Source organism: Camellia sinensis, chromosome 12 (genome assembly GCF_055761805.1).
Source record: "Camellia sinensis isolate YWXY chromosome 12, ASM5576180v1, whole genome shotgun sequence".
In the NCBI taxonomy this organism is placed as follows: domain Eukaryota; kingdom Viridiplantae; phylum Streptophyta; class Magnoliopsida; order Ericales; family Theaceae; genus Camellia; species Camellia sinensis.
In genome coordinates, this window is record NC_138972.1 from 156,993,808 (window position 1) to 157,019,759 (window position 25,952).

Here is a 25,952-nt window from a genome sequence, read left to right on the forward strand (position 1 = left end):
TTAAACCATGCATAAAAAAAAAAACTTATCAACATTTGTCTAAAACAAATGACAATATTTTTTTATCCGTAAAGACTAAAAACTTACTGATAGAAATGGTCTAAGTATTCATTAAAATAGTATTAAAGTAATATTTTTTTTTTCTTGTTTAGGTGACAAAATCTAAAAGCTTTCTTTTTCTAAAAAATTCATATCAGTATGCCTTTTTCATTTACATATAAAATTTTACACAAACTTAATTTCAATTATAATAACTAATTTTATATGAACTCTATTTGAGAAATACTTATTTTCCATTTATATAGGTTTCGTTTGGAATGTAGGTTGAGTTTTTGGCTATTTTAGTTTTGGGCTAAAAGGGCTCATTTTGGATACATTTTTTTGGTTTTTTTTTTTTATTTTTGTGAAAGAAAAAATAAAATGATTATGGTTTGGATTCGACATTTTGTCTTATTTGCCTAAAAAGCTTATTTTGTCTTCTTTTTTTTTTTATAATTATTTTAGCCGAAAAGCTCAAAAACCTTCTATCCCAAACAAATGCGTAATTATGATTTAATTATTATGATATTTGAAAAAAATTATCTCGATATCCCACATGGAAAAAAATAAGAAAAAAGTGAGTTATTTTACTAATATAAAATAAATTTTATATTTCTATTTAATATTGTAATGCTATGCATGTTTCAATCCAAGATAGTTCAAATTTTAAAATTAAAATAACATTTAGAAATTTTAATTAATTAATTTTTATATAAGTTGATTAGTCTTTTAACCTAACCAATTACGCTGAACCGTTTTCGGTTTAACTGATTTGTTGGTTTAACCGCGATTTTAACAATTTTGTCAAAATATATTGGTTAGATTTGTTTGTTTCAAAATAAATTAAAAATTGACCTAATTAAAGCATAGTTTAAATTTAAAAAAAAAAATTCAAAAATTTTAATTAATTAATTTTTTTGTAAGTTAATTGGTCTTTTGACCGATTTTATCAATATATATATATATATATATATTGTTTTATTTCTAAATGGTATGTTTAAATTTTATGAACATAGAAAAAAACTAAAACTAAAAAAAATATAAAACAAAATTTATTTTTATTTTATCACAAATAAATATATATATTTTTAAATTTATTCTATTTTTTTCATTTTTACTAATTAGATTATGACATTTATTTCTTATTATGAACTTAGAATATACAATTAATGGCATAACAACCTCAATATCTATTCTAATAAAATGGTTAAAATTTAATACATTATAAATTATTTTTATATACTTTTTAAATAAATTTTATATTATTATTTAATTTTAAAATTATTTTTAATTATTCAATTAGCTCGTGCATTGTACGGATTCATATCATATATATGTATATATAGGGTGAATTACATTAATAGTCCTTATAGTTTGGGGCTTGTGTCACTTTGGTCCATAATTTTTCAATTGTGACACATTTGACCTAGAATTTTGAATTTTGTTCCAAATAAGGACAATTGAATATATCATTAGATTTTTCTAGGGCAAAATCCTCAATTTGATAAAATATAAACTAATTTGACAAAAATAAATGTCAAAAAAATATTTTTGAATTTTTAAAAATTGTTTCTACCCACTAAAAATAAAATTATGTAAAATTGATAAATCTTTTAGACATTTATTTATTTTTTACCAAATTAATTTTTATTATGTGTTTGGATGATGATCATGTAAAATTAATTTAAAAAAATTAATCATGTAATTTTTATTAATCTTTATCAATTTTACATAATTTTATCATTGGTGGATAAAAATAATTTTTAAAAAATTAAAAATATTTTTTTGACATTTATTTTTATCAAATTAGATTATATTTTATTAAATTGATGATTTTGTTCTTGAAATTAAATAATGGTATCTTCAATTGTCCTTATTTGGAACAAGATTCAAAATTTAAGGTCAAAGGGTTATTTTGAGAATATGGTTATAATCAGTTTTTTTGTTAAAAGCTTATTATAAACTGATTATATGGGCAAAGTAGTGTTTTTCTCTTGCTTAAGTGACAAAAATCTAAAAGCTTACTTTTGTCTAAAAAATCCACATCAACATACTCAAACTCAATTTCAATTATAATAATCAATTTTATATGGACTTTAGCTGAAAAATACTTACTTTGAAAAAAATTATCTCGATATCCCACATCAGAAAAATAAAAAAAAAGTAAGTTGTTCAAGTGGCACATTCTAAAAGCTTCATTTTTTCTAAAACACTCACGTCAGCATATCTTTTCTATTTACATATAAAATTACACACAGATTAAATTTCAATTATAATAACCAATTTTGTATGGACTATTTTTCTTTCCTTTTATGTTTTTTATTTTTTGGCTATTTCATCGATGTCTTAATATTAATTTATATTTAATTTTATTTATATATATATAAATAGTGTTTACCCTCAAAATTTTCTCCCTCCTATGTGGCATATTTCTCTTTTATTTTTTTTAAAGTGTCACGTAACATACCTTCATACTTAATTTCTAAAATCTAATATTTAAATTTTTTTACTTAATCTAAACTATTCATAAATAAAATTTAAAATAATTATTTGCACTAAAAAATACTTTAGGAATTAATTTTCTTCTACTCTTTTCACTTTTATTCAAGTATTCAATTTTTATATTAAAATTAAATATATTTTTTATTTTTTTATCTATCTTATTTATATTTTATTATTAATTTATATTGAATTTCCTATTTAATTATATATAATATGTATAAACAGTTTTAAAATAGATATTAAAGAAAAATCAATACTCAACGTAATTAATTAATTAATTAATTTTCTTAATCTAACCACAACATATTTATATTTAATTTTTTAAAATATTTTTTCTTATAATTTTTTTAATTATTTATTTCCAACTAAATAAATAATTAAAATCACTCTTAATTGTATGCGACTATTTTTCTTTTCAATTTAACTATTATTATTAATGTCAAAATGAGTGTTTATTATTTTACTATGTTATAAATTAATATCATATAAAATCATTATATATTTATTTTAGTTATATTTTTGTAGCGCGATAGGGTTAAGATTATTAAAATACACATAAATAATTGAAATAAAATTATTATATATATTCGTTTAAATAACACTTTTATAGAATGATAAGATTAAGATTATCAAAATTTATAATTAGAATTATTCTTTAATTTTAAATGACTTTTTTCTCCAATTTAATAATTATTTTTAATATTAAAATGAATATTTATTTTATTATATTGAAATTAAGTACAAAAGTATATATATATATATATATTATTTTTTTTGTAACACATATATTATAACATTTTTCTAAAACTAATTTATATATAGATGAGAGGGTAATTTTGGTGAAAATTGGGCCGAGCTATGAGATGGTCATAGTGGCCCACAATACAAAGGACTGAGTAAAAAATGCCGTAAAAGTTACTCCGGCCCAAAAGAAGTATAGAATTACTCCGGCCCAAGATACGTATAAAAGTTACTTCGGTCCGGAAGCAACTTGAAGTTAGACCGGTCTTGGAGTTATACCGGTCGCGAATCGTTAGTTCGGTCTAAACCGTACCATGAATTACACATGAAAAGCCGAAGTAAGGAGTAGAAGGAAGAACTAGTTCGGCTCATTCTACGACTATACATAGTCCTGTTTACTTCGGTCGTATTGGAGTTCGGTCACGATGAAACCATCTCACTTGGTTTAAGCAGTGAGGGGGTGTTGAAGGATAAGCATTATCTTTCAGGAGTATGAATCCTAGAAGGACTCTACATGGAGGAGTAGAAGTCCTACTAGGATTGTGTCACACAGAAAACCTATAAAAGCTCACAAACATCACCTTGGGAGAGGTAACACACAACTTTGATTTCTGGATACACAGAGCTTTGTCTATTTGTCAAGTTTGCTGACATAGGCATCGGAGGGGTTTCCGGCACACACCCGCCGGCTAGCTCACTTTTGTGTTTTTAGGTGACAAAGCGACGTCGTACGAAGGAGCACAGACTTAATCAACAGGATTATGCGAGAAGGTATATTTCTTTCCCGTATAATAGACATATTTAAATAATGAAATTTAATTTTATAAAATATTATTTAAAAAATTAATTTATTAGTGAAAAACAATATCAAATCACATCGCATCACCTCATTTACTGTACTTAGACCCCTTCTAAACTACTCTCATTTAACTATAGTTGGACTTGGACCCCTTCAAAATCATATAATTTTCTTCTCTCACTCAGCACCACAACCACTCCTCTCACCCTCACGGTTATCGTAATCATATGAAGTGATTGTTTGGGACGCGTTATATAAATATATTTTTTTTAATTTTTAATTAAAAAATAAATATATATGTTTAAAATATTTTTTAAAATTTTTACGAAATATGTATAATAAAATATTACAGTTAAAACAAAATAACTCTTCTCCCATTTTGACTTAACTTTTGGTTATTAAGGGCTAGTTTGGCATGTACTAAATAAGTCAAAAAGTCAAAGAGTCACTATCTTATTTTAGTCACATCATCTTATTTAAATCACATCACCTCTCTAACACATCACATCAAACCCAACCCAAACCCACCAATAAGTCAAAAAGTGCACTTTTTTAGGACATCCCAAACCAACCCTAAATTCAAAAGGCAAAATTAAACTTCCTCACAAGCTTCCACCAAATAATATGAATTTTTAGATTTTTTTAATAACTTTTTAACTTTTAAAATTTATGTCAAATTAATCCTAAATTTATATAATTTTCCGTATTTTATCAAAATATAGATGATTTTTATAATTTATCCAATAAAAATGTAAAGGATATATGGTTAATATATAATAAGGATAGTCATATATAATTTGAAAAAAAAAAGAAAAAAGTAACGTATGAGTTGAAATTGGAGCAACACTTTATAAATCGGTGGAAACTTTTTAAAAATACGAGCAACAATGAAAAACATATTATAAAATCATGAAATCTTCACCTAGAACAATGATATATATATATATATATATATTTTTTTTTAACTAGATGAAAATGTCTTTTATCTCCTGCATTTTGTTCGACAGAGAACCTTAGGCCTCCATAAAATAAAACAAAAAAACCTTAGCCCCCTTCTCTGCCAGCTCTTCTGCACTTCCTCATCACCACCTTCCCCCCACCCCCTCCCATTCTCGTCATCTCGCACCACTTTCGCACCCACTCTTGACACATGTCTCTACCCCTTCCCACTCATTCCTCATCCATTCCTATCATCTCCACCTAATCCAACCAACCCAACCTAACATCCTAATCAACCTAAACCTTCGCAATTACAACTCTTAATTGCTTGAGATGATCTAAATAAATAAATTTTTTAAATTTTTACACAAAAATATAAAATATAAATTAAGTTTAAAATAATATAACAGAAAGATGATGCGATTTAAATAAACTAATGTGACTTAAATAAAATAATAATTTTTTAACTTTTTAAATTATGCCAAACTAGGCCAATGATCTATATATGCACATAAGTCATACATAAAATGAGACACATATCTTATAAAAGATAGATAGACTCACATGATACGAGAGCTATCCCTTATGAGGCATCAGTAACATTATTGATTAGAACCACCTAAACTTGTTCACTCTCCCGTCACCTTTATAATTTTCATAATTTCAGAAATATCACTCACATCATTTTAATTGAATTTTATGGTTAAAATTTGTATTTATCAACTATTTTCATATACAATAATAATCCAATTTTGACATCACCATATTTTGATCCATTCATTAAAAAAAAAAAAAAATTAATTTGGTGTTTGGTTAAAGAATTTAAGAAAAAATTTTAAAATTTTAAAATAAAAAAAATTATATAAAAATAAATAAAATATAAATATATTTTAAACACATTTCACCGATCTTTCCCATTTCTCTTTCTAACCCAGCTACCAAATTCCCTAATCAAACGCATAGTGAAGAAAGAAAATGCAACAACAATTCAAGAAGTAACCCTCTTTTTCAATCCCCCTAAATTGGTAAAATCCATCAGAGAATAAAAGGCATTGCAGACTTCCAAAAAAAAAAAAAAAAGAAAAAAAAATTACAAGAAGAAAGAGAGAGAAAGGGGTCTATGGGCAAAAGGGTGGTGAGGTACCAAGACGAGTCCGATGAGTGGGAATGGTGAAGTGTCTGATCCTCCCTTCTTGCTCTGTCAAGTAACCTAGACACAGAAAAGCCTTTGAAAATTTATCTTCCACAACTCTATCCACATCATGAACAAACACATGAGTAGTAGCAGTAGTACTAACACTAGTATCACTACTACCCTCTTCTTCTGCTTGTGCGTCTTCTCTGTTCCTAGCCATTAACCCAGCTGTATAAATAGCAGTCATCCTCCCTGGAGCCCCATCATGATACCCAGTGGGCGCATCCACCATAATCAAGTCCCACTCTACATCGTACACCTCGCTCGGCAACCCTTTCAGCGCCAGCTGACACTTGGACAACCTCGGATCGCTCACTACTTTACAATCCTCCGATCCCAACCCATATTCCATCAATTGATCTGCTTCGGTTACTTTGGTGTCGTAGACTACGTGGTACGATTCTAGACTGGGCAATTGCTTAGTGATCTGGTCGATCCAGGACTTGTCTTCTTCGAGGAAGACGGTGCGGCCGCCGTGGTTGAGGGATGTCCACATGAGGCTGTCGTGGCCGAGGCCGAAGACGAGGAAGTTGCAGGGTGACTTCTTTTCGAGGACTTTGAGGGAGACTGAGATCTCCTTCTTGGTTTGTTGTGGGGTTATGTTTGAGGTTGCGTAGTGGACCATGGCTTGGGCTAGAGATGGTAAGATTTTGTTGCATGTTGGGGTTGATTTAGTGTTGGGTTCTTGTTCTGGACAAGATGTTGAATCTGATTGGGTTTTATCTTGTTGGGAATTTGATGATGAGGAGTTTGATGAGGAGAGGAGGGATGGGATTTGTTGGGAATATAGGAGAGAATTTGATGATGATGATGATCTTAGGACTAAGAAGAGAAGGAAAAGGAAGGCAAGGCAGATGAGGATGAGCTTAAAGTTGATGGTGGATTGGGTTTTGGATCTCATCTTTCTTTCTTTCTTTTTTTGTGTGATGAGAGAGAGAGAGAGAGAGAGAGAGGAGATGGGTTTGTGGGGTGTGAATGTGAGCTTATAATTTAGTCTGGAATGGAGAAAAGTGGTGGGTGAGTTGTGAGGAGGGAAGAGGATTTCTGGATTTTGAGATACAAACAGTAAATGATGTTGTGAGAATCTTTCAGTTGGAAAAGAAACATCATACTAGAGAGAGAAAAATATGAAATATATCTAAATTGCCATAACAAACACCGACACAATTGATGACTCTGGCTTGGTTCCGCTTCGTGGGTTGGGTTGGGTTGTGTTTTGTTTGGATTTAATTAGGTATTCAAAAGATAAAATATATTAAAAAATTAATAAAATAAAATATTATATTTAAATTAAATTATTTTATTTTATTTTTTTATAAAAGTAAAATAATAAAAAAAATTAATTCAAACAAATTTTTTAATTTCAAATTAAAAAAGTCGTAACTTTAGAAAGATAACTATTTTTTTTTTTTTGTCAAATGACAACTATGTACTCTATATATATATAGAATATTATTTTTTAAAATTTTCATATAAAATTAATTATCATAATTCCGAATGTGTTACCAATAATTTCAATATCAAATAATATTTATTTTTATTTATTTTTTGTTTCTAAGCGATATAGGCTTTGTTTTATTAAAATAATTGCACTTATTTGCGGTATATTATTTTTTAAAATTTTTTTTTACATATTTTTTAATGAAAAATTAAAAATTACACTTATTTGAAAAAACAACTCTTAAGTCTAACACATTGTTCCGGATGTACTTTCTACATATATTTATTGTTTGTACTCAACATATATATAGATTACATGAAGAGCTATCTGGTATAATTTTGTATAAGTAGAAATAATTTTAGGAAAAAATTATGAGATACACCTCTTAAAATGTGGATATTATATACATCTTATGATTATAAAAGAAAATAGGGCGAATTAAACTAACAGTCCTTATAGTTTGGACCTTATATCACTTTGGTTCCTAACTTTTTAATTGTTACACATTTGACCTTGAACTTTGAATCTTGTTCTAAATAAGACAATTGAAGATACCATTGTGTTGGCTACATATTTTGTATAAGCTAATTACAATTCGACGCGTGGCAAAATAAGGATAATATAGGAAGACTATTCAAGTCTTCGATCCTAATCGTACACGTGGCAATTAGTATTGGTTATTACGAGATCTAAGGCCTCGTTTGAGAAGGCTCTATTTTAGCCAAAAAGCTAAAAAGTTACTAAATTAGCCAAAAAGCCAACAACTCATACAAAAAAGTCAAAGATTCTCTTTTCTCTCTACTTTTTGCACATCTTTTCGTAATTAGCCAAAAAGTCATCCCAAACATACTAGTTTTTTTTAGCTTATATTTTAGCCAAATAGCCAAAAAGTTACTAAATTAGCCTGTTCCCAAACGAGGCCTAAGTAGTAGTAGATCAACAAAGAGATGCAAGGTGATGTGCCTTCAACAGTTACTCACATTTCAAATTCAAATTTAAGAAGGAAGCCTAACTGCAAGTAATGGCGTAATAGAGCTAATCTTGAGGTAACATGATCAGCGATCATGGAAGAGCAGTTCGATGGTTAGAAATGCAGTTCGATGGCCATCCTTGAGCAGTATAAATAGCAGAGAAGGCCCTAGAAAAAGCCCCTAGACTTAGATCCAAAAAACCAGTCTTATTATACTTATTTTAGTTTTACATTTCCAGTCTTACATTTTCTATACTTTAAATTCCTACACTGCACTTCGTTCATAGGAGTAGTTTCAAGTAGATTGTTGCTGTAAACCTCTACAAGGCTGAGTTTGAATAATTGTAAGTTTTTTCATGTTAATGAAGTACTTCAACTGTTCTTCATTTAATTGTTATTTTACTTAATTCTTCTAAATCAAGCCACCAATAAAAGTCCTTTTCATTGAGGCTGAAAGAAGTAAAACGCAATCGTCTGATAATTGGTTGACAATTAATTTTTTGTAAGGGCTGATTGATCCTTGCTGGCACGCTCGCAATTACAATAATAACCTTCGAAAGCCAAAAAGCCAACATATATTTTTGGCACCCCGGTGAGACCAATTGAAATGGCTAGACGTAGGAGACAAGGAGAAAATGAACGCTTGGAAGAAGGCGTGGAAGGAGAGGTAGAGATACCTAATCCAGAGGATAATGTGATAACACATCCTGTGGAAACTCCCATTTTATCAGAACCTATGGTCGAACAGACCAGTACTTCAGAACAAGTACCACATGTTCGTAATATTGGACGAGACCAAGGAATTGGACCATCCACTGTCCCATCTACTCAGCCAATAAATCCATAGGGTGGCCTAGTAGATGCTGTGGGACAGCAATTAATGAACACAATGGAAAGGTGGCCAACATCCTTTTTGGACCGAATGAATAACCACCAACTAACAAACGTAAGACACATGGAGGAAGTTTCGAATGTCCCTCAGCAAAGATTGGCTAGAGATAAACAGCCTATACAAATTAATGGACATTCTAATGGTCAAACTAGTAATCAAAACTACGAAAGACCATCACCTCAGTCTTGGTACGAACCTATTCTGAGGCATATAACAGGTCAAAATGCCTCAATACTTAACAGTGAAGCCATGCAATTTGGTGGATCTGGCCCAGTACAAGAAAACGGTATAAGAATGGTTCCAAATCCCATGTTCGAAGCCATACCTGGCACAAAGGGATTTCACTAATCCCTTATTCGAATTTATACCCGGGGGGTTGGAAGGTTTTCCTACAAATGGAAGAGACACAACACCAGTTCCAGCACCTTTCGCAGGTCTTTTCGCAGGACAGGCTCAAAGGGGTTACCCACACCCCCAACAGCAACCTATACCACAAGGACAACCAGTCCCAAATATACCACCTTATGGACCAAGAGGACCACAGGTACAAGTTTGTCCACCAAATCCTGTGTTTGCCCCTCCAGTAGTGGTTCCGCAGGCACAAAATATGGTCCCTAGGGACCAAATTACTGACATTGTTAGAGAGATGTGTGGACCAATGGCTCGGGGGGTCCAGACTCCAGTGTATAGGAAACCGTACCCAGAATGGGTGGATTGGGTACATGAATACCTAAGAGGTTTCAGGATACCAGATTTTGCTCTTTTTTATGGGAATGGAAACCAATCAACAGTGGAGCATATTGCTAGGTTTGCTGCTCAATGCGGTGAATTTACTAATAATGACTATATGAAACTAAGGTTATTCCCAAATTCCTTAGCTGGTGGAGCATTTGTATGGTATATTAACCTTACACCTGGCTTTATTCAAACATGGCAACAAATGGAAGAGGCATTTCATGTCCAATTCTTCCAATCGAAGCTAGAGGTTTCCATGGAAGACTTGGCAAAATTGAGTCAAAGGCCTGACGAGAAGGCTACTCAGTTTATTGCCCGATTTAAAAGGGCTCGAAATAATGTAGAGTCATCCTGCCAGAGCCAGAATTCGTGAGATTGACTCAAAATGGCTTAGAGTTTAGGCTTCGAAAGAAGTTTGACTCGACTGAGTTCAGAGACTTAGTAGGACTCACTTATAAGGTGTCTAGATACGAAGCATTATTAGAAGAAGAACAAGATTGAAATAATGCATCGTACAAGATATATTATAGAGATCCTAACTATGAGATCGATACAGTAGAGATTGTGGGAAAAGAACCTGGGATCTGTGAAGCATTGATTCATAAGGATACAACAATTGACCAACAGTTTAAAAAGAAGGACCTTCACAGGAAATACTCTTTCGATTTAACTAAGGCAGATGACATTTTTGATCATTTGCTTGCGGCCAACTTCCTTAAGTTACCAAAAGGGGTTAAAATTTCATCTCTTGATGAACTTAAAAGAAAAGTATATTGTAAATGGCATAATTCTTGGTCTCACTCGACTAAGAACTGTATTGTTTTTCAAGACAGAATCCAAGAACAAATTCGGAAAGGAAGTTTGAAATTCCCAGCCAAAGCTGAAAAGGCCATGGGGATCGATAGTAATCCATTTCCAGAAATTAGAGAGGTGCCAGCCAATGTCATTATGCCGAACTTTCAGAACTTGTCTTTGAAAGAATTAGAAGAAGTCAATGTGCAGATGCATGTGGCCAACCAGACAACTGTCAAGAAAGACACTGGAAATCTACTAGCTATTGGACAAAGTTTCTCACACCAGAGGGAAGACTCTGATGAAGAAGCACTGGATGATGATTCCTTAGAAGTAGCTGTGATGCAAAGGATGTGTCCTAGGTGCAGACTAAGCTACAAGTGGTTGAAAGGACTTCCAATTGATGGGAAACAATATTCCAAGGATGTGCAGAGACGTCCTAAACCAACCAATGCTTACAATAAAAGGCCATATCCATCTGGTGTTAGGCAGCAGCCATTGAGGATTGAACCAACAGCTGATAGAATGCATTCCAAGGGCAAGAAGCCTTTACATGAATCCAGGCCGCCTAATTATTACAGAATGGAGAGTAGTCATTCTGAGAGGAGACTGGAGAGAGGTTTAGTTTATGGGATCAAAGCCAGAGATTGGCCCCCTAGACCAGCCTCACACAGGACAGAAAGCGGATACCTTCATCAAAGGCCTGAGCTAGGCCCAAAGCATGAAGTCAAGGCCAAACAGTGGCCTTCACGGCCAGCTTCGAGGGTGATTTCGAATAAGGAAATAAGCAGTTCAACAGCTGGGTCAGTAGGTTCGTAGGTACCTGGAGTCCCAGACTGGTTTGTGATGTAGAACAAACCTAGGGAGGTGTTTACCCAGAGAGAGGTTTCTGGAACCAAGATAGGATGGTCAAACCTCTTTTGGTGGCTCCAAACAATTGGGTCTTGCTTAAGCACCCAAAAACAAATGAACCAGATATGGTCTCCGTAATTTCTAGATCACAAAGGAGAAAAATTCAGCGTAGGTATACTCAGTAGCAACAAGACCTGAAAGAGAGTGGAGAGAGTTCTTCATTGGTACAAACAGAAGGAAAGAAGGATCCAAAGTCAGACCATACTCCAAAACCAACTCTACAAGGCAAAATGGGTTGCAGCAGAGAACAATTGGCCAAAGTTCACTGTAAGATAAATTGATGTATATTATTGATTGATATTATGTTATATATATTACAATGATTCATGATTCCTATATATAGAAGAGGGTGAGTGTGTAGTAGGTAAGGAGTAGGTGAAGTGGAGGTGGTAGTGGTGTAGTGGGTTAGGTTTAGTGGAGTAGGTGAGGTGGTAGTGGTGTAGTGGGTTAGGTTTAGTGGAGTAGGTTTAAGTGGGTGAAGTAGGTGATAGGTTTTAACAGCCCCCCGCAAACTCAAGGGGGATAGGAACTAACCAACTTGAGTTTGGAGAGAGTTACAAAACAAGAAAATACATAAAAATAAAAGAGGATAGGTGACACTGTATGGTCGTGTCAGACCATTGGTGAAGACACTGGATGGTGGTGTCATAACGTTGTAGAGGACACGGTATGGGGGTGTTATAACGTTGTAGAGGACACTGTATGGGGGTGTCATAACGTTGTAGAGGACACTGTATGCTGGTGTCAGACCGATGTAGAAGACAGTTTATGGGGTCATGTCGGACCGTTGTAGCTGACAATGTTGTGACAGTTGTTGTGACAGTTTACAGAGTCTTGCTGGATCCTTGTAGAAACTAACCGGAATCAATGTCGGGACAGTTTACCGAGTCTTGTCGGACCCTTGAAGGAGCTAACCGGAATCAATGTCGGGACAGTTTACAGAGTCTTGTCGGACCCTTGAAGGAGCTAACCGGAATCAATGTCGGGACAGTTTACAGAGTCTTGTCGGACCCTTAAAAAATACACTGTATGATGGTGTATATAGGCTGCCCAAATATATATATATATATGGATATATATAGTGAGCCCTCAAAAGTCGCGCCCTCAAAAGGCGCGCCCACTTCATCAAAAGGTGTGCCTGACAGAAAGCGTCGAGCCATCAAAAGGTGAGCCGGAGACGCGGCGAGGCACGTGAGCGACAGAGTGGCGCAGGATGCGCGTGTCTGCCTTGGCTATATAACCAAGACGAAGGCAGAGGCTGAGGCAGAGACTGAGACAAAAAAAAAAAACTGAGAGAAACATCTAAAAAACTCTTCGTGTTCTGAGAGATTCGTGTTCTGAGAGAGAAACTCTGTAATATTCTGTAACACTCTGTTGCCCAGAAAATGGCCTCTTCGTCCCACCCTCTGCTTACTCTTTTTCCCAATCTCAACGAGTCCACAAGAGAGATAACTGGTGCGGTGGCCCGTGAACCTCAACCAAACACCACTGGGTTTGCTCCGTTGAACTTTCCGATGCAGTCGGTGGAGCAAAAAATGACGGTGCAAACTGATATTGAGGCCAATCAGTATACTTTGAAGTCATGTGTGGAGACTATGACGGCGGTCACAAACCTGTCGCACCGGCTGCAGAGTAGGACAAATGAGGTGCAACAGTTAAACTTCCAGCTGGCTCTGCTCCAACGCATGTATAAGGATGCGCGAGCAGAGATAAGTGTGCTAAAGACAGAAAACAAGGAGCTGAAGCGGAAGGCCACCGTGATGTTCCGTTTTGGAGGTCCGCCATATTCTGCAGTGGAGGAGCAGGGAGTAGTGATCATGCCCAGTGGAGTGGGAAACACGGAGGCAACACCGGCAAGGGCCGTCCAGGACAGAGGCAAGAAGAAGAGACCGGCGGCAGAGTAGAGAAGGGAAAAGGAAAAAATCCCGCCTGTGGGTGGGTGTTTGTGGGTGATGTTTGTTTGTTTGTTTGTTTGTTTGTTTTTTTTTTTTTTTTTTGTTTTTTGTTTTTTGTTTTTTGTTTTTTGTTTTTTGTGTGTGTGTAAAATTGTGATCGGGGTTGATCCCGGAGAGGAATAAAATATGGGTGTTGTGCAAATTTGTAAATTATTATTTTTTTTTTTGAAAGAGGGGGAACACGCCCATGTGATAATAATAAAAAATAATGAGAATGAGAAGAAATGGGTTGGTACAGTGCAAGTGTGTTGGTAATATATTAAAATAAAATAAAAGAAATCCAGTGGGGATTTCGGAACCTGTGGGCTAGGATAGTGATGTGAATATATTAAAATGGGTAGGAGTGTCCATTTCTGCTTGAAGACTTCGTAAAGACCCATTCGGATGGTGGAATAGAGAGTCTGGCGGAGGATGGTGGCGGAGACGCCGGAGTACAAGACGGCGACGCCTTCTGTCTGGAAGATCTTCACCCCAACCGAGATGAGACCCGCCTTCGGCGGCGGCGGCGGTTGTGTTGAAAGCAAAAGCAGTGGAAGGAGAGAGGTGCTGGTACAGTGAAACTTTTGAAACATAAGGGAACTGGAAAAGTTCGGCTCGTTATGCGACAATCCAAAACCCTCAAGATCTGCGCCAACCATCTCGTTCTTCCGACGATGTCGGTCCAGGAACACACCGGGAACGAAAAGTCATGCGTTTGGCATGCGGCTGATTTCGCTGATGGCGAATTGAAAGATGAACTCTTTGCCATTAGGTTTGGGTCTGTTGAGAATTGCAAAACATTCATGGAAATGTTTCAAGAGGTAGCTGAATCACAAAAGAAAGAGGAAAACAAAGATGCATCTGCTGCTGCCAGGCTACTTGAGAAACTGAGTGTTGAAGATGAGAGAGCAGCAGAAGACAAAGCCAGTGAAGAGGTGTCTGTCATGGTCTGAGAGAGCCGAGAGGTAAGAGAGAGGAAGATGAAGTTACAGTCTGGGTATGTGTAGAGGTCCGGCGGGCGGCCAAGGCGAGCCCGCCGCCCGCCGGTGAAGCAGAATGAATAGGTTCTTAACCTAGCTCTGATACCATGTAAGATAAATTGATGTATATTATTGATTGATATTATGTTATATATATTACAATGATTCATGATTCCTATATATAGAAGAGGGTGAGTGTGTAGTAGGTAAGGAGTAGGTGAAGTGGAGGTGGTAGTGGTGTAGTGGGTTAGGTTTAGTGGAGTAGGTGAGGTGGTAGTGGTGTAGTGGGTTAGGTTTAGTGGAGTAGGTTTAAATGGGTGAAGTAGGTGATAGGTTTTAACATTCACTATGAACTAAAAGCCAAAGAGAAGTCCAGTTTAGCAAGATTGGAGAGGGCATTGATGGAGAGTGACAGGGAGACGGAGAAAGAAGTTGGCTTGGGCCAAAAGAAAGAAATGGTTGAGGAAGAAATGTTCGAAGCCTTCATGGCTGAACAAGCATTTCTGGTTGAAAAGCCAGTCGTGACAGACCATTCGAAGGATGCTGAACAAGGTGGCCAAAAGGAGAAACAGACACAGTCAGCCATTCAATTTAGCTCAGTGTCAGTGAACATGGTACACATACTACCGCATGAATTCCAAGCTGGAGATGAGAATCAAGAGGGGCAAGAAATCGACCCAATTCTAGTCTCTAGCGAAGACTCACAAGTGAGTATAGTGCAAGATAATTCCGAAATGGTTACCCCAATGGAAACTGAATATGAGAGTGAAGAGGTGGTGAGTATTAATCTCTCATATCCTTTTGAGTATCTCTCGAATTCTATGACACAGCACGTCAAGCCTTTGTATATCAAGGCCTTTTTCGATGGGATACAATTGAACCGAGTCTTGGTGGATAATGGGGCAACGGTGAACTTACTACCAAAATCTTCCTTGAAGAAATTAGGGAAAAGGAATCCCAGGTTAATCCCAACCAGTACAACCATTGCTGGTTTCGCTGGAGATAGACAGATAGCTCAGGGAATTCTACCCATCAACCTGAGTGTTGGAACCAGGGACTGCATGACGGCATTCTTCGTGATCGACAGTAATGCTAAGTACAATGCTTTACTTAGTAGAGATTGGATCCACACTAACAAATGTGTGCCTTCCTTTTTGCATCAGAAAATAATGATGGCCTTAGGCAATGGAGAGACAGAGGAAATTGATGCAGATCCTCAACCTTTGATAGCCTGCGCAGACTTCGCAGAGGCCAAGTTGTATATTGAGGGAGTGACATCACTCAGTATACTGAGGAAATCTGATGGCTCAGCCGAAGTGACGGCTGATGAGGAAGTGACACACTTGAAGCACTTAGTCCAAGAGAGTGCTGATAAAGAGGTTGTCGTTAAAGATGACAATGATGCCTGGTTGTAGGCAAAGAGATAAAGCACCAGAAGTCAAGTCTTTGGCTCTAATTAAGTTTTCAATATTAGATGTAAAATCAATAGTCCAGAAAGTGCAGGAGCAAGAGAAAGAAGCCATGATAATTGGCTGCAAGCAGGAGCAGCAACAGGCCAGAGTTTTGGCCCTTGATAAATACTGTGCATTGGACATTGAAACAAAAGTCTAGGAAATACAGGAAGAAGAAACCTTGTGGACAGACTTTGTCTATGAGGATAAGGGTAAAGAGGTTAAACTAAAGAACCTGGGAATAGAACACAGCAAGGAGATTGTTTTGAAGCCAGAAGGAATCAAAGAAGGAGCTTCAGTAAGTTCTCAAATACAAGACCCCTTAGAAGAAATAAATTTGGGGGAAGGTTCTGTACAACAACCCATTTATATAAGTGTTTGGTTGAATGCTCTTGACAGGAACCAGTTGTTGATTATTCTGAGGAGATATAAAGATTGTTTTGCATGGTCTTATAATGAATTACCAGGATTGGATAGGTCATTAGTGGAACATAGGCTTCCTATGAAGCCTAACTTCAAGTCATACAAGCAAAAACCAAGAAGAATGGGTCCAGAAGTGATTCAAAAAGTTAAGGAGGAAATTCTTAGACTAATCAAGGCAGGTTTTATTAGGACAGCCAGGTATATTGAATGGCTATCTAATATTGTGCCTGTAGTTAAGAAGAATGGTAAAATGAGGGTATGCATTGATTTTAGAAACTTAAATCTAGCAACTCCAAAAGATGAGTATCCTATGCCTATAGTAGATTTGTTGGTAGACAGTTCAGCAGGGTATCAAATTTTATCAATGATGGATGGGCACTCTGGTTATAACCAAATCTGCATTGCAAAGGAGGATGTTCACAAAACAGCATTCAGATGTCCTGGAAATATTGGCACCTTCGAATGGGTTAAAATGTCATTTGGTCTGAAGAATGCTGGGGCTACATATCAGAGGGTTATGAACACTATCTTTCATGACCTCATTGGAGGGTATTTAGGCCTCGTTTGGGAACAGGCTAATTTAGTAACTTTTTGACTATTTGGCTAAAAAGGTAGGTAAAAAAAACTTGTATGTTTGGGATGACTTTTTGGCTAATTACGAAAAGATGTGCAAAAAGTAGAGAGAAAAGAGAATCTTTGACTTTTTGGTATGGGTTGTTGGCTTTTTGGCTAATTTAGTAACTTTTTGGCTAATTGGCTAAAATAGCCTCTTGCCAAACGAGGCCTTAGAGTGTTATATTGATGATATTGTAGTTAAATCCCAATCCATGGAGGAACATCTGTTTCACTTAGAAGCAGCTTTCGAAAGAATGAGAAAGTTCAAGTTGAAACTCAATCCTCTTGAGTGTGTTTTTGGCGTATCATCTGGAAATTTCTTGGGCTATGTAGTACATAAGAAATGAATACAGATTGACCAGAATAAAGCCAAAGCCATCATTGAAGCCAGACCCCCATCAAGTAAGAAGGAATTACAAAAGTTCCTTAGACAGGTTAATTTTCTTTGAAGATTCATTTCTAACACTGCAGGGAAAACTAAAGTATTTTCTTCCTTGTTAAGGTTAAGAGATGAAGAGGAATTTGTATGGACAGTAGAGCATCAAATTGCTTTCGAAGAAATCAAAGCCTACTTGGCCAACCCTCCAGTGCTAATGCCACCAAAGGGTGATAAGTCCTTGAAGTTGTACATAGCTGCAGCAGAAGATTCATTGGGAGCTTTCTTAGCCCAAGACAATGAAGAAGGCAAAGAGCAAGCTGTTTATTACCTTAGTAGGTTTTTAAATTCTTGTGAATGTAAATATTCAGCTATAGAAAAACTGTGCCTTGCATTGTATTTTGCTGCAATGAAATTAAGATATTATCTTTTTCCTACAACTGTCTTGGTAATTGCGACCACAGATTTGGTTAAGTATATGTTATCTAGACCTATGTTGAGGGGAAGAATTGGCAAATGGGTATTAGCCTTGTCAGAATTTCATTTAGAATATGTTCCCCATGGCAAATGTGGGGAACATATTCTTTTGTAGACCATCTATCTCAAACAGAGAGTCAAGAGACAATGGAACTTGGTATAGCTAGTGTTGAGCCATGGCAAATGTGGTTTGATGGATCGAAAGCCAATGGCCTAATTGGAATTGGTATAGTGATTAAGTCACCACAAGGAATAGAAACCACACATGGTTTCAGAGTGGATGAAATTACTTATTCTAATAATCAAGCTGAATATGAAGCCTTAATAGTGGGATTGGAAATTCTTATTGGATTACAAGTTCATGCAGTTGACAAATTTGGAGATTCTCAATTGGTGGTTAACCAAGTGAAAGAGATTTTCAAATGTCAAAATATAAGCATGTTGCCATACTATGTTGTTGCATTACATCTGCTTTCTCAATTTCAAATAGCAAATGTAACTCATGTCCCAAGATTCTTGAATAATAGAGCTAATGATGTGGCTCAGAAAGTTTCGAATTTCAAGATGAAGGATAATACTCAAAGGGACATAAGCCAAACAACATACCAGAAATCTATACCACCCTTAAATAAAAGGAATGTGGTCCTGGAAGTCTATCATAATAACTTACAGGAATAAGATTGGAGGCATCCAATAATGCAGTACTTGGCTGGCCCATTCTCGAAGGCCAGTAGAAAAATTAAATTGCAATCTATGCAATACATCATATATAGCAATGCTTTCTACAAAAGGGGGGGAGATGGTTTATTGTTGGAATGTTTAGACCCAAAAGAAACATTAACAGCTATGGCTGAGGTTCATGAAGGCATCTGTGGTGCTCATCAGCCTGGTGTGAAAATGAGATGGTTGCTTCGAAGGCATTCCTACTATTGGCCAACTATCCTTAAAGACTGCATAGAATATGCAAAGGGTTGCCAGGCATGTCAAAAGCATGACACAATAAGGCATGTGCCCATAACTGACCTGCATGCAGTAGTAAAGCCTTGGCCATTCAGAGGATGGACCATAGATATGATAGGGAAAATACACCCACCCTCTTTGAAGCATCATTGTTTCATTTTAGTGGCTACTGATTACTTCACCAAGTGGGTCAAAGCTAAGCCATACAAGGCTATAGACCAGACTGAGGTCATTGGATTCATCAAGGATTCAATCCATAGGTTTGGCATCCCACAAACTATAACTGTTGATAATGGGACTGTGTTCGATGGGAAAATAGAGACGTCTTTTGTGGCAGAGTTTGGAATTAGCCTTATTAATTCCACCCCCTATTATGCACAAGCCAATGGCCAAGCTGAATTATCTAATATGTCCTGGAAGAAAGGAATACAAAAGGTTGTGGAAGACAATCCTAGGGATTGGCATAACTTATTGTTGGATGTATTGTGGGCTTATAGAACTTTCCCAAGGTCAAGCACAGGAGTTACTCCTTATGCCTTGGTGTATGGGCATGATGCTATGTTGGCTATGGAAATTAATGTTAAGTCTTTGAAGGTAAGATGCCAAGACCAGCAAGATCCTGAGCAATACCATCAGAGTTAGGGGTGTGCGCGATGCGGATCAGTGCGGTTTGAGAGAAAAATAGAAACCGTATGGCGGGTGGCCGATTGATAAAAGTGTCACTAGAATTTGCCATTTTCTTTATAAAAAACCGGCGGTTCGGTTGGCAAATAATGACAGATTTGCCTTGGCGGTTTGGTTGGATTGGCAGTTTATAAAAAATATAATTCAAATCACAAAACTTAAATCAAAGAGTAAAAAAAAGACGAGAGATACCGTGATGTTAAGCATCTTGCGATGCTTTCTTTTGATGCAGCAAGTGTAGCAACAACATGATAATATCAACGACTATGCCATCAGTTCATTACAAGCATCTGTGGAAGCTACAATGATCAAAAACAATACATAAAATTCCCCTCGAGCAGTAATGTAATACTATATTCTAAGGTATAGAACAACAAGCAAACTTAAGTAAAAAAGAATTTTTAGAATCTTATAAAACATGATTTAATAGCGGTGCGGTTTGAAAGAAAAATAGAAACCGGCGGATTGATAAAAGTGTCACTAGAATTTGCCATTTTTCTTACCAAAAACCGGCTGTTCGATTGGCAAATAATAACGAATTTGCCTTGGCGGTGCGGTTCGGTGCGGTTTCGGCGGTTTCGGCGGTATTATGCACACCCCTAATCAGAGTATGTGCTTGGAATTAGAAGGAATAGATGAAGCTAGAATTCTGGCATTGAATAGCATTCTCTTTCAAAAGAAGAAAGCAGCCAAAAATTCTAATAAGAAAGTTAAACACATTGGCTTCGATGAAGGTGATTTGGTATGGAAGGCAATCCTCCCAATAGGAATTAAAAGTCATAAGTTTGGTAAATGGTCACCTAATTGGGGAGAACCATATCAAATTCATAGAGTCCTGCCTTTTGGAGCATACCATTTGAGAAATTTTAATGGATACATACATCCCAAAAAGATTAATGGCAGATATTTGAAGCCTTATTTTCTAACTATTTGGGAAACACAGGGAACAGAATAAATGTCAAGCAAAAGAATACAAGAGTACTCAAATGATAGATCAGAATTTGTTTTTTCTTAAAGAGTTAAATACATTTTGCCATAAATTGGCCCAGAAATCATTACAATGCCTTAATTGTTCTTTTACAACAGACTTCCTATTATTAAATGAAGAAAACAACTGAATGGCTATGGTCATTTCTTGCTTTCGATCGGCCAGTCCTTGGTTGGTGATCTGCAGTTTAGTGTCAGTTCGGATTAAGGCCTGGTTCAATGCAGATAACTCCTCATCGAGTTGAGCTTTCCTCTCCAATAGTTGGGTTCGAAAATGGGAGACAAAGGAATGTTGTTCCTTTAACCTGGAGACTTCAGCATGTACCGTGGAAACAAAGCTCTGATCTCTCACTAATTTTTCCTCTGCAGCCTTGGCAGCATGACAAATGTTGATGTAAAAGTCAATAGTAGCTGCTGCCTGAGATAGATGACTTGAGGCAGTTATACTGGATTGCTCAACAACTTTGCAGCATTGAAGGAAGCCATTTCTTATTATAGGCCTTTGTAAAGCCTTGAAAGGAATCCTTAAAAAAGATGTCAATAACTCCAGACAGTTGTCTAAGTCCATTAGAAGTACAGAAGGCTTACTACTGGAAGAAGAGGAGCTCTCAAGAATTTCCAACAAGGAATCAGCCAGAACTAATGGCTCAGCTTCATCATTAGTTATTGGAGAGGTAGAAGGCATGTCAAAGAGACTGGATAATCTTGCTTCGAAGATATCTACCTCATCCGTGGACATGAGGGGTGCAGAAAGAGCAGTGGTAGAAGGCACAAATGACTGCATAGGGATAGGAGAAATGGGTGGAACATCTTCGGCAGTCTCTATGGTCCTAGCCACAAATAGGTTAAGGAAAGAAGGGCTAAAAGTACGTAAAGGTAATAAACCATGGGTCGGAGAGTTGCCAGCACCCTCTGTAGGGGAATCAGCTACCATCAAAGATGGAGCAGCAGTTGGAATTTCCTTAGGAGAGAGGGGGAAAGTAAGGCTCGAAAGAGAACCGAATTGAGGTAGATCCAAAAATAAGTAAGGAAGATACGGATTTAATCCAAAGGAAAGAGATGCAGGAATGATTGGCCTCAAGGAAGGTACATTGGATGTAGGCCTAGGAAGTGGGAGTATTATCTGAATAGTCCTCACATTTTGCATCTGATCAACTTCAACTGAAAGGGAGGGAGTCCTTATTGGAAGAATGGGCTCAATAGTTGTTACTGCAAAAGAAGAGATGTAAAGTAATGTCAAGTTTCAATACCAAAAATTTGACAAAGGAGAAACAGTAGAAGCATGAAAGAAATTACTTGTTTCAGAAGTGATAGCAGCAATGAGAGAGCTTCGAAGGGAATAGTGCTCAGCAATACGTTGCCTTCTTTCAGTGTCCCTTTGGATCGCATCAGCAGCAGCTGATTCATCTCTTAAGAATTACTGCTGCCGTCTCTTCTCAGCTCTGTCAAAGACAATTATGGCCTTAGAATGCTCTTGTTCTACTGCCTTAGCAGCTGCTTCATGAACAGGGTCTTTGACCAACTCAGAAGGAGAGACAGTTATCTTCTTTCTCTTTTTTCTTTGTACTAATGCCTCATGAGTGGGATCTTCAATCGAAAGAGAGACAATAATATGTTCCCTCTTTCTCCTCTGTAATGGCACTTCCTGTTCTTTCTCAACCTCTTCTTCTTTAACCTGGGATTCGAATTCCTCAGGGGTGAGTATCGGATTCCTCAGGGGTGAGTATCGACTTCCTTTTCTTTTTCTGCTTTTGTTTGTCCTTGAGAGTAGCTAGGATTTCAGCCTTCTTAAGAGATTCTTCTTGTGGAGACCCTATACCAAGAGGTATGAATGTAAAGGAAACAAACAAAAGAGTCTAAGGGGAAACCTGAAAATACTTACCCCTCTTCGAAGCAGCTCTGGTAACTCTAGCAGGAGAGGATGAGGTTACAGGAGCAGTTTTGGCAGCTGTGGAAAGAGAGGAGATGTTCTTAACTGTTGTTGATTTGGCCTTCGAAGGCACTCCTAACCCTATCAGTAAGTCATAAGGGTGTACGGGTAGGCGCACTTTCATATTGGCTGTCCACCAGTTTTGAAATCTTTTCAGAGCCAGGCCAGAAGGGAGGAAGAGGATAAATTTGAACTCGTTCATTTCTTTCAACAGTTTGAATGTTGCTTCTTCTAGTTTTGATTTGGGTATTCTCAGGTTTCTGGTTGTAAGATGGACATTCGAGAGATTGCAGAGTGGAATGGGAATCCCCTGAGTTAACCTAAATTGCCTGGCAAATTGAGAAGGACAGTACACCTCAGCTATACACTTATAAGCTCGAGGGTTTAAAGTGCCAATGAACAGCTCCCTTGGCAGCAAAATAGAAGCCCACATGCCTTTGTAGGGTGGGGAAGAGCACTCTTTATCAGCTAAGAATGTTTGTAGCCAAGCAGGTCCTTTGTTGGCATCAAAGGGGTAGAAGAAGGTAGTAGGTGGAGAAATAGGAAGTTGGTGAAAAAAGGTGAAGTAGTAGGCAAATGAAGCATGTGAAAAATCTAGAAATCCCCTAGATGTTGATTTGTGATTATGTATCAATTTTAAAGCAGAATATAACAATCCCAATCAAACAATCAAGACAAAGAGACACAACGATTTTACGTGGAAAAAACCACAATTGGACACCTCCAACTGTGATAAAAAAACCACGGGCAACAGCCACAAGAACAATCCACTAAGAAGATTTAAAGGAATTACACAGGTATACTCTCAATTACCTAGCGAATCCACAACGCCTAATTGAACCAACCTCTACGTGCCTCTTCCAACCCCATCTTCACCTCGGAATTGTGTTTCCAAAGAGCCACTCCAGGATCCACCGAAGCTTCAGGCTCGAATTCTTCAGACTCCACCGAAGAACAACTCTCTCTTTTGTGTATAACAAACCAAACCTTTGATGTACTCTCTTTAAATCATGAGTTGAATACTCAATAAAAACATCAAAGAAAACTAACAAAATATCCCCAGATATAATCCTTAAGAACCAAAAAGAAGATCTGGAGGAGTTCAATCAATACCTTAGTTTTGGGAGAAAACCAAGTATTTATAGAGAACCAAAAGTAATCCTAGATTGGGAAGAAAACAAACTCCTTGAGAAATCCGGATTCTGAGGCTCGCTCGAGCGAAGATTTGCTGGCTCGAGCGAGGAGTGTATTTTTCATGATTTCTACTAGTGCCTTGGCTCGAGCGACGGATCCTTGGCTCCAGCGAGGAATACACTCTTTCAGGTTTTTGTATGGACGCAATCCTTGGCTCGAGCGAGCAAGCCCTAGCTCGAGCGAGAATTCCTTGGCTCGAGCGAGCAACGACGGACATGCAATTTTGAATGCAATTTTGCATTTTGCTTCGGCCGCGAGCTGACCGGGCAGCTCGACCCCCGTAATAATCAGCGAACTGGCAATCTTGAAAGCATTAACATCACAAACTTCTCTGCATGGTTCGATTCGGGTTTGGATTCGCATCTAATAAACCCATAGCCTCACTGAAATAAAAGTGCGAAAAAAAATACATCTGAAAGGAGTTTTGTCAAACGGGGTTGCCAAGAATAAAAACCTAACAGCATGATAAAGAACAACTCTGGCATATTTTTCCCCATAAGTGCTAGGGTCCTGAACAAGGAATCTTAAGCATTTAGGATGCAAATCAGTGAAGTAAGCAAAGAGCCAGAGTTGGAGCACCCAAAGGGGACCCCCTTGGTTCACATCAAGAGGTTTCTCGCAAAATTGGGAGCAGGCTCTATAAACATGGCCTAAGAGATAAGGAGCCAGGGCTATGCGTTTTTTCAAAACAAGTGCCTTCACTAGTGGAGCGAACTTAAGCATAATCCTCTGAGATGATGTACAAAAGAGAAATTTGCACAACCAGTACAAAATAAAGGAAAAAAGTTCTCTATCTCTTACGGGACGTACCCTTTTATTTTTGGCCTTTACAAAATCACTGTAAGAGGAGTTTAAGGGTGGAAGGGAAAACTTAACAGGAAGGTTTGGGTAGCCGAGAGTGAAGGGAGAGTCAATGGGTGAAAGCCCTAAAAGATGACAAATATCAAGAATGGTGGGAGCCATCATACCACACCGAAATTGGAAAAAATTGAAAGCCATGTTCCAAAAACAAAGAGCAGCGGGAATCAAGAAAGAGTCTTCAGGAATAATAAACTTGGAAAGACGGAGGGAATCGAGAATACAGAGCTCTTGCAAGTCGTCTTCTCGTGCGGGTACAACTCTGTCATACCATTCTTCCCATTCAGCTCTTAATGTCGGCCAACAACGATGAGGTCGGGTCACCCTCCAATTTCCCCAGTCGAGCCCTCCTTCATAGAGAAGAAAATGGTCCTCCAGACGATGGTATAAAGCTAGAAGTTGAGCAGGAGCCTCTCGAAAGATGAGACCCAAGACGTATTCTTGTTTGTAGCTGTGACGAGGAACGAAGAGGCGGGCATCTATGGCGCTTAACTCATCAGATGTTAACTTGGCGATCTCTTTATCAATACATCTTTTCAAAGCTATGGTTGGGCTTATACGATCACCAGCAAGCATTTCCAAAGAAGAAGAGTCCATTGGTAGCAAGCAACAAGGAAGAGGTAAGGAAGAGGGGGTTAACAGAGGAAAAAGGGTTTGTGTTTTGAGCGAGCGAGTGATTTCAGAGCACGAAATAAAAAAGGTTTTAAAAGAAAACCTTTGTATCCGGAAGATATGTCGCGTAATTCGTTAAGTACTAAAAGTACAAACACGAAGAGCTTCTTCCAATATTGATACTTTTGGAGGGAAAAACACATCCCAGCTGTTGAAGCCAGCTTCGAAGTATAGTATTTGGCTTCGAAACCAAATTTTGGCGCCAAAAGTCAAATAATAAACGGCTTCGAAACTAAAAAGCCAGCTTTGAAGTATATTTTATACCTATGGATGTAAGAATGCTCAAGTATTCGTTTACTTCGAAAGGATTAAAGACTTGTTTTAGGTTTCTTAATGAAATTTGTCCTTCAAAGCAAAACTTGAGATCCCTTAAGGATGGGAATTGCTGTTCGAAATATCAAAACCATTGATTGGCTTATATATATTTAAGAAAGATTCTCTTTCTAGACTAAAA

At 36.8% G+C, this 25,952-nt stretch overlaps 1 protein-coding gene and 1 pseudogene across 1 annotated transcript; one reads left to right on the forward strand and one right to left on the reverse strand.

The window, feature by feature from the left end:
- Positions 1-6,007: 6,007 nt before the first annotated feature.
- Positions 6,008-7,411, reverse strand: LOC114299332 (glucuronoxylan 4-O-methyltransferase 2). Its single transcript, XM_028244053.2, has one exon. The coding sequence runs from the start codon at positions 7,114-7,116 to the stop codon at positions 6,139-6,141; it is 978 nt and encodes a 325-aa protein (XP_028099854.2). The 5' UTR covers positions 7,117-7,411; the 3' UTR covers positions 6,008-6,138.
- A 6,912-nt stretch (positions 7,412-14,323) lies between these two features.
- Positions 14,324-14,844, forward strand: LOC145804000 (ran-binding protein 1 homolog b pseudogene; annotated as a pseudogene).
- Positions 14,845-25,952: the final 11,108 nt, after the last annotated feature.

Coding starts and splice junctions, on each gene's coding strand:
- LOC114299332 (XM_028244053.2), bottom strand. CDS start 7,116: ATGAGATCCAAAACCCAATCCACCATCAACTTTAAGCTCATCCTCATC.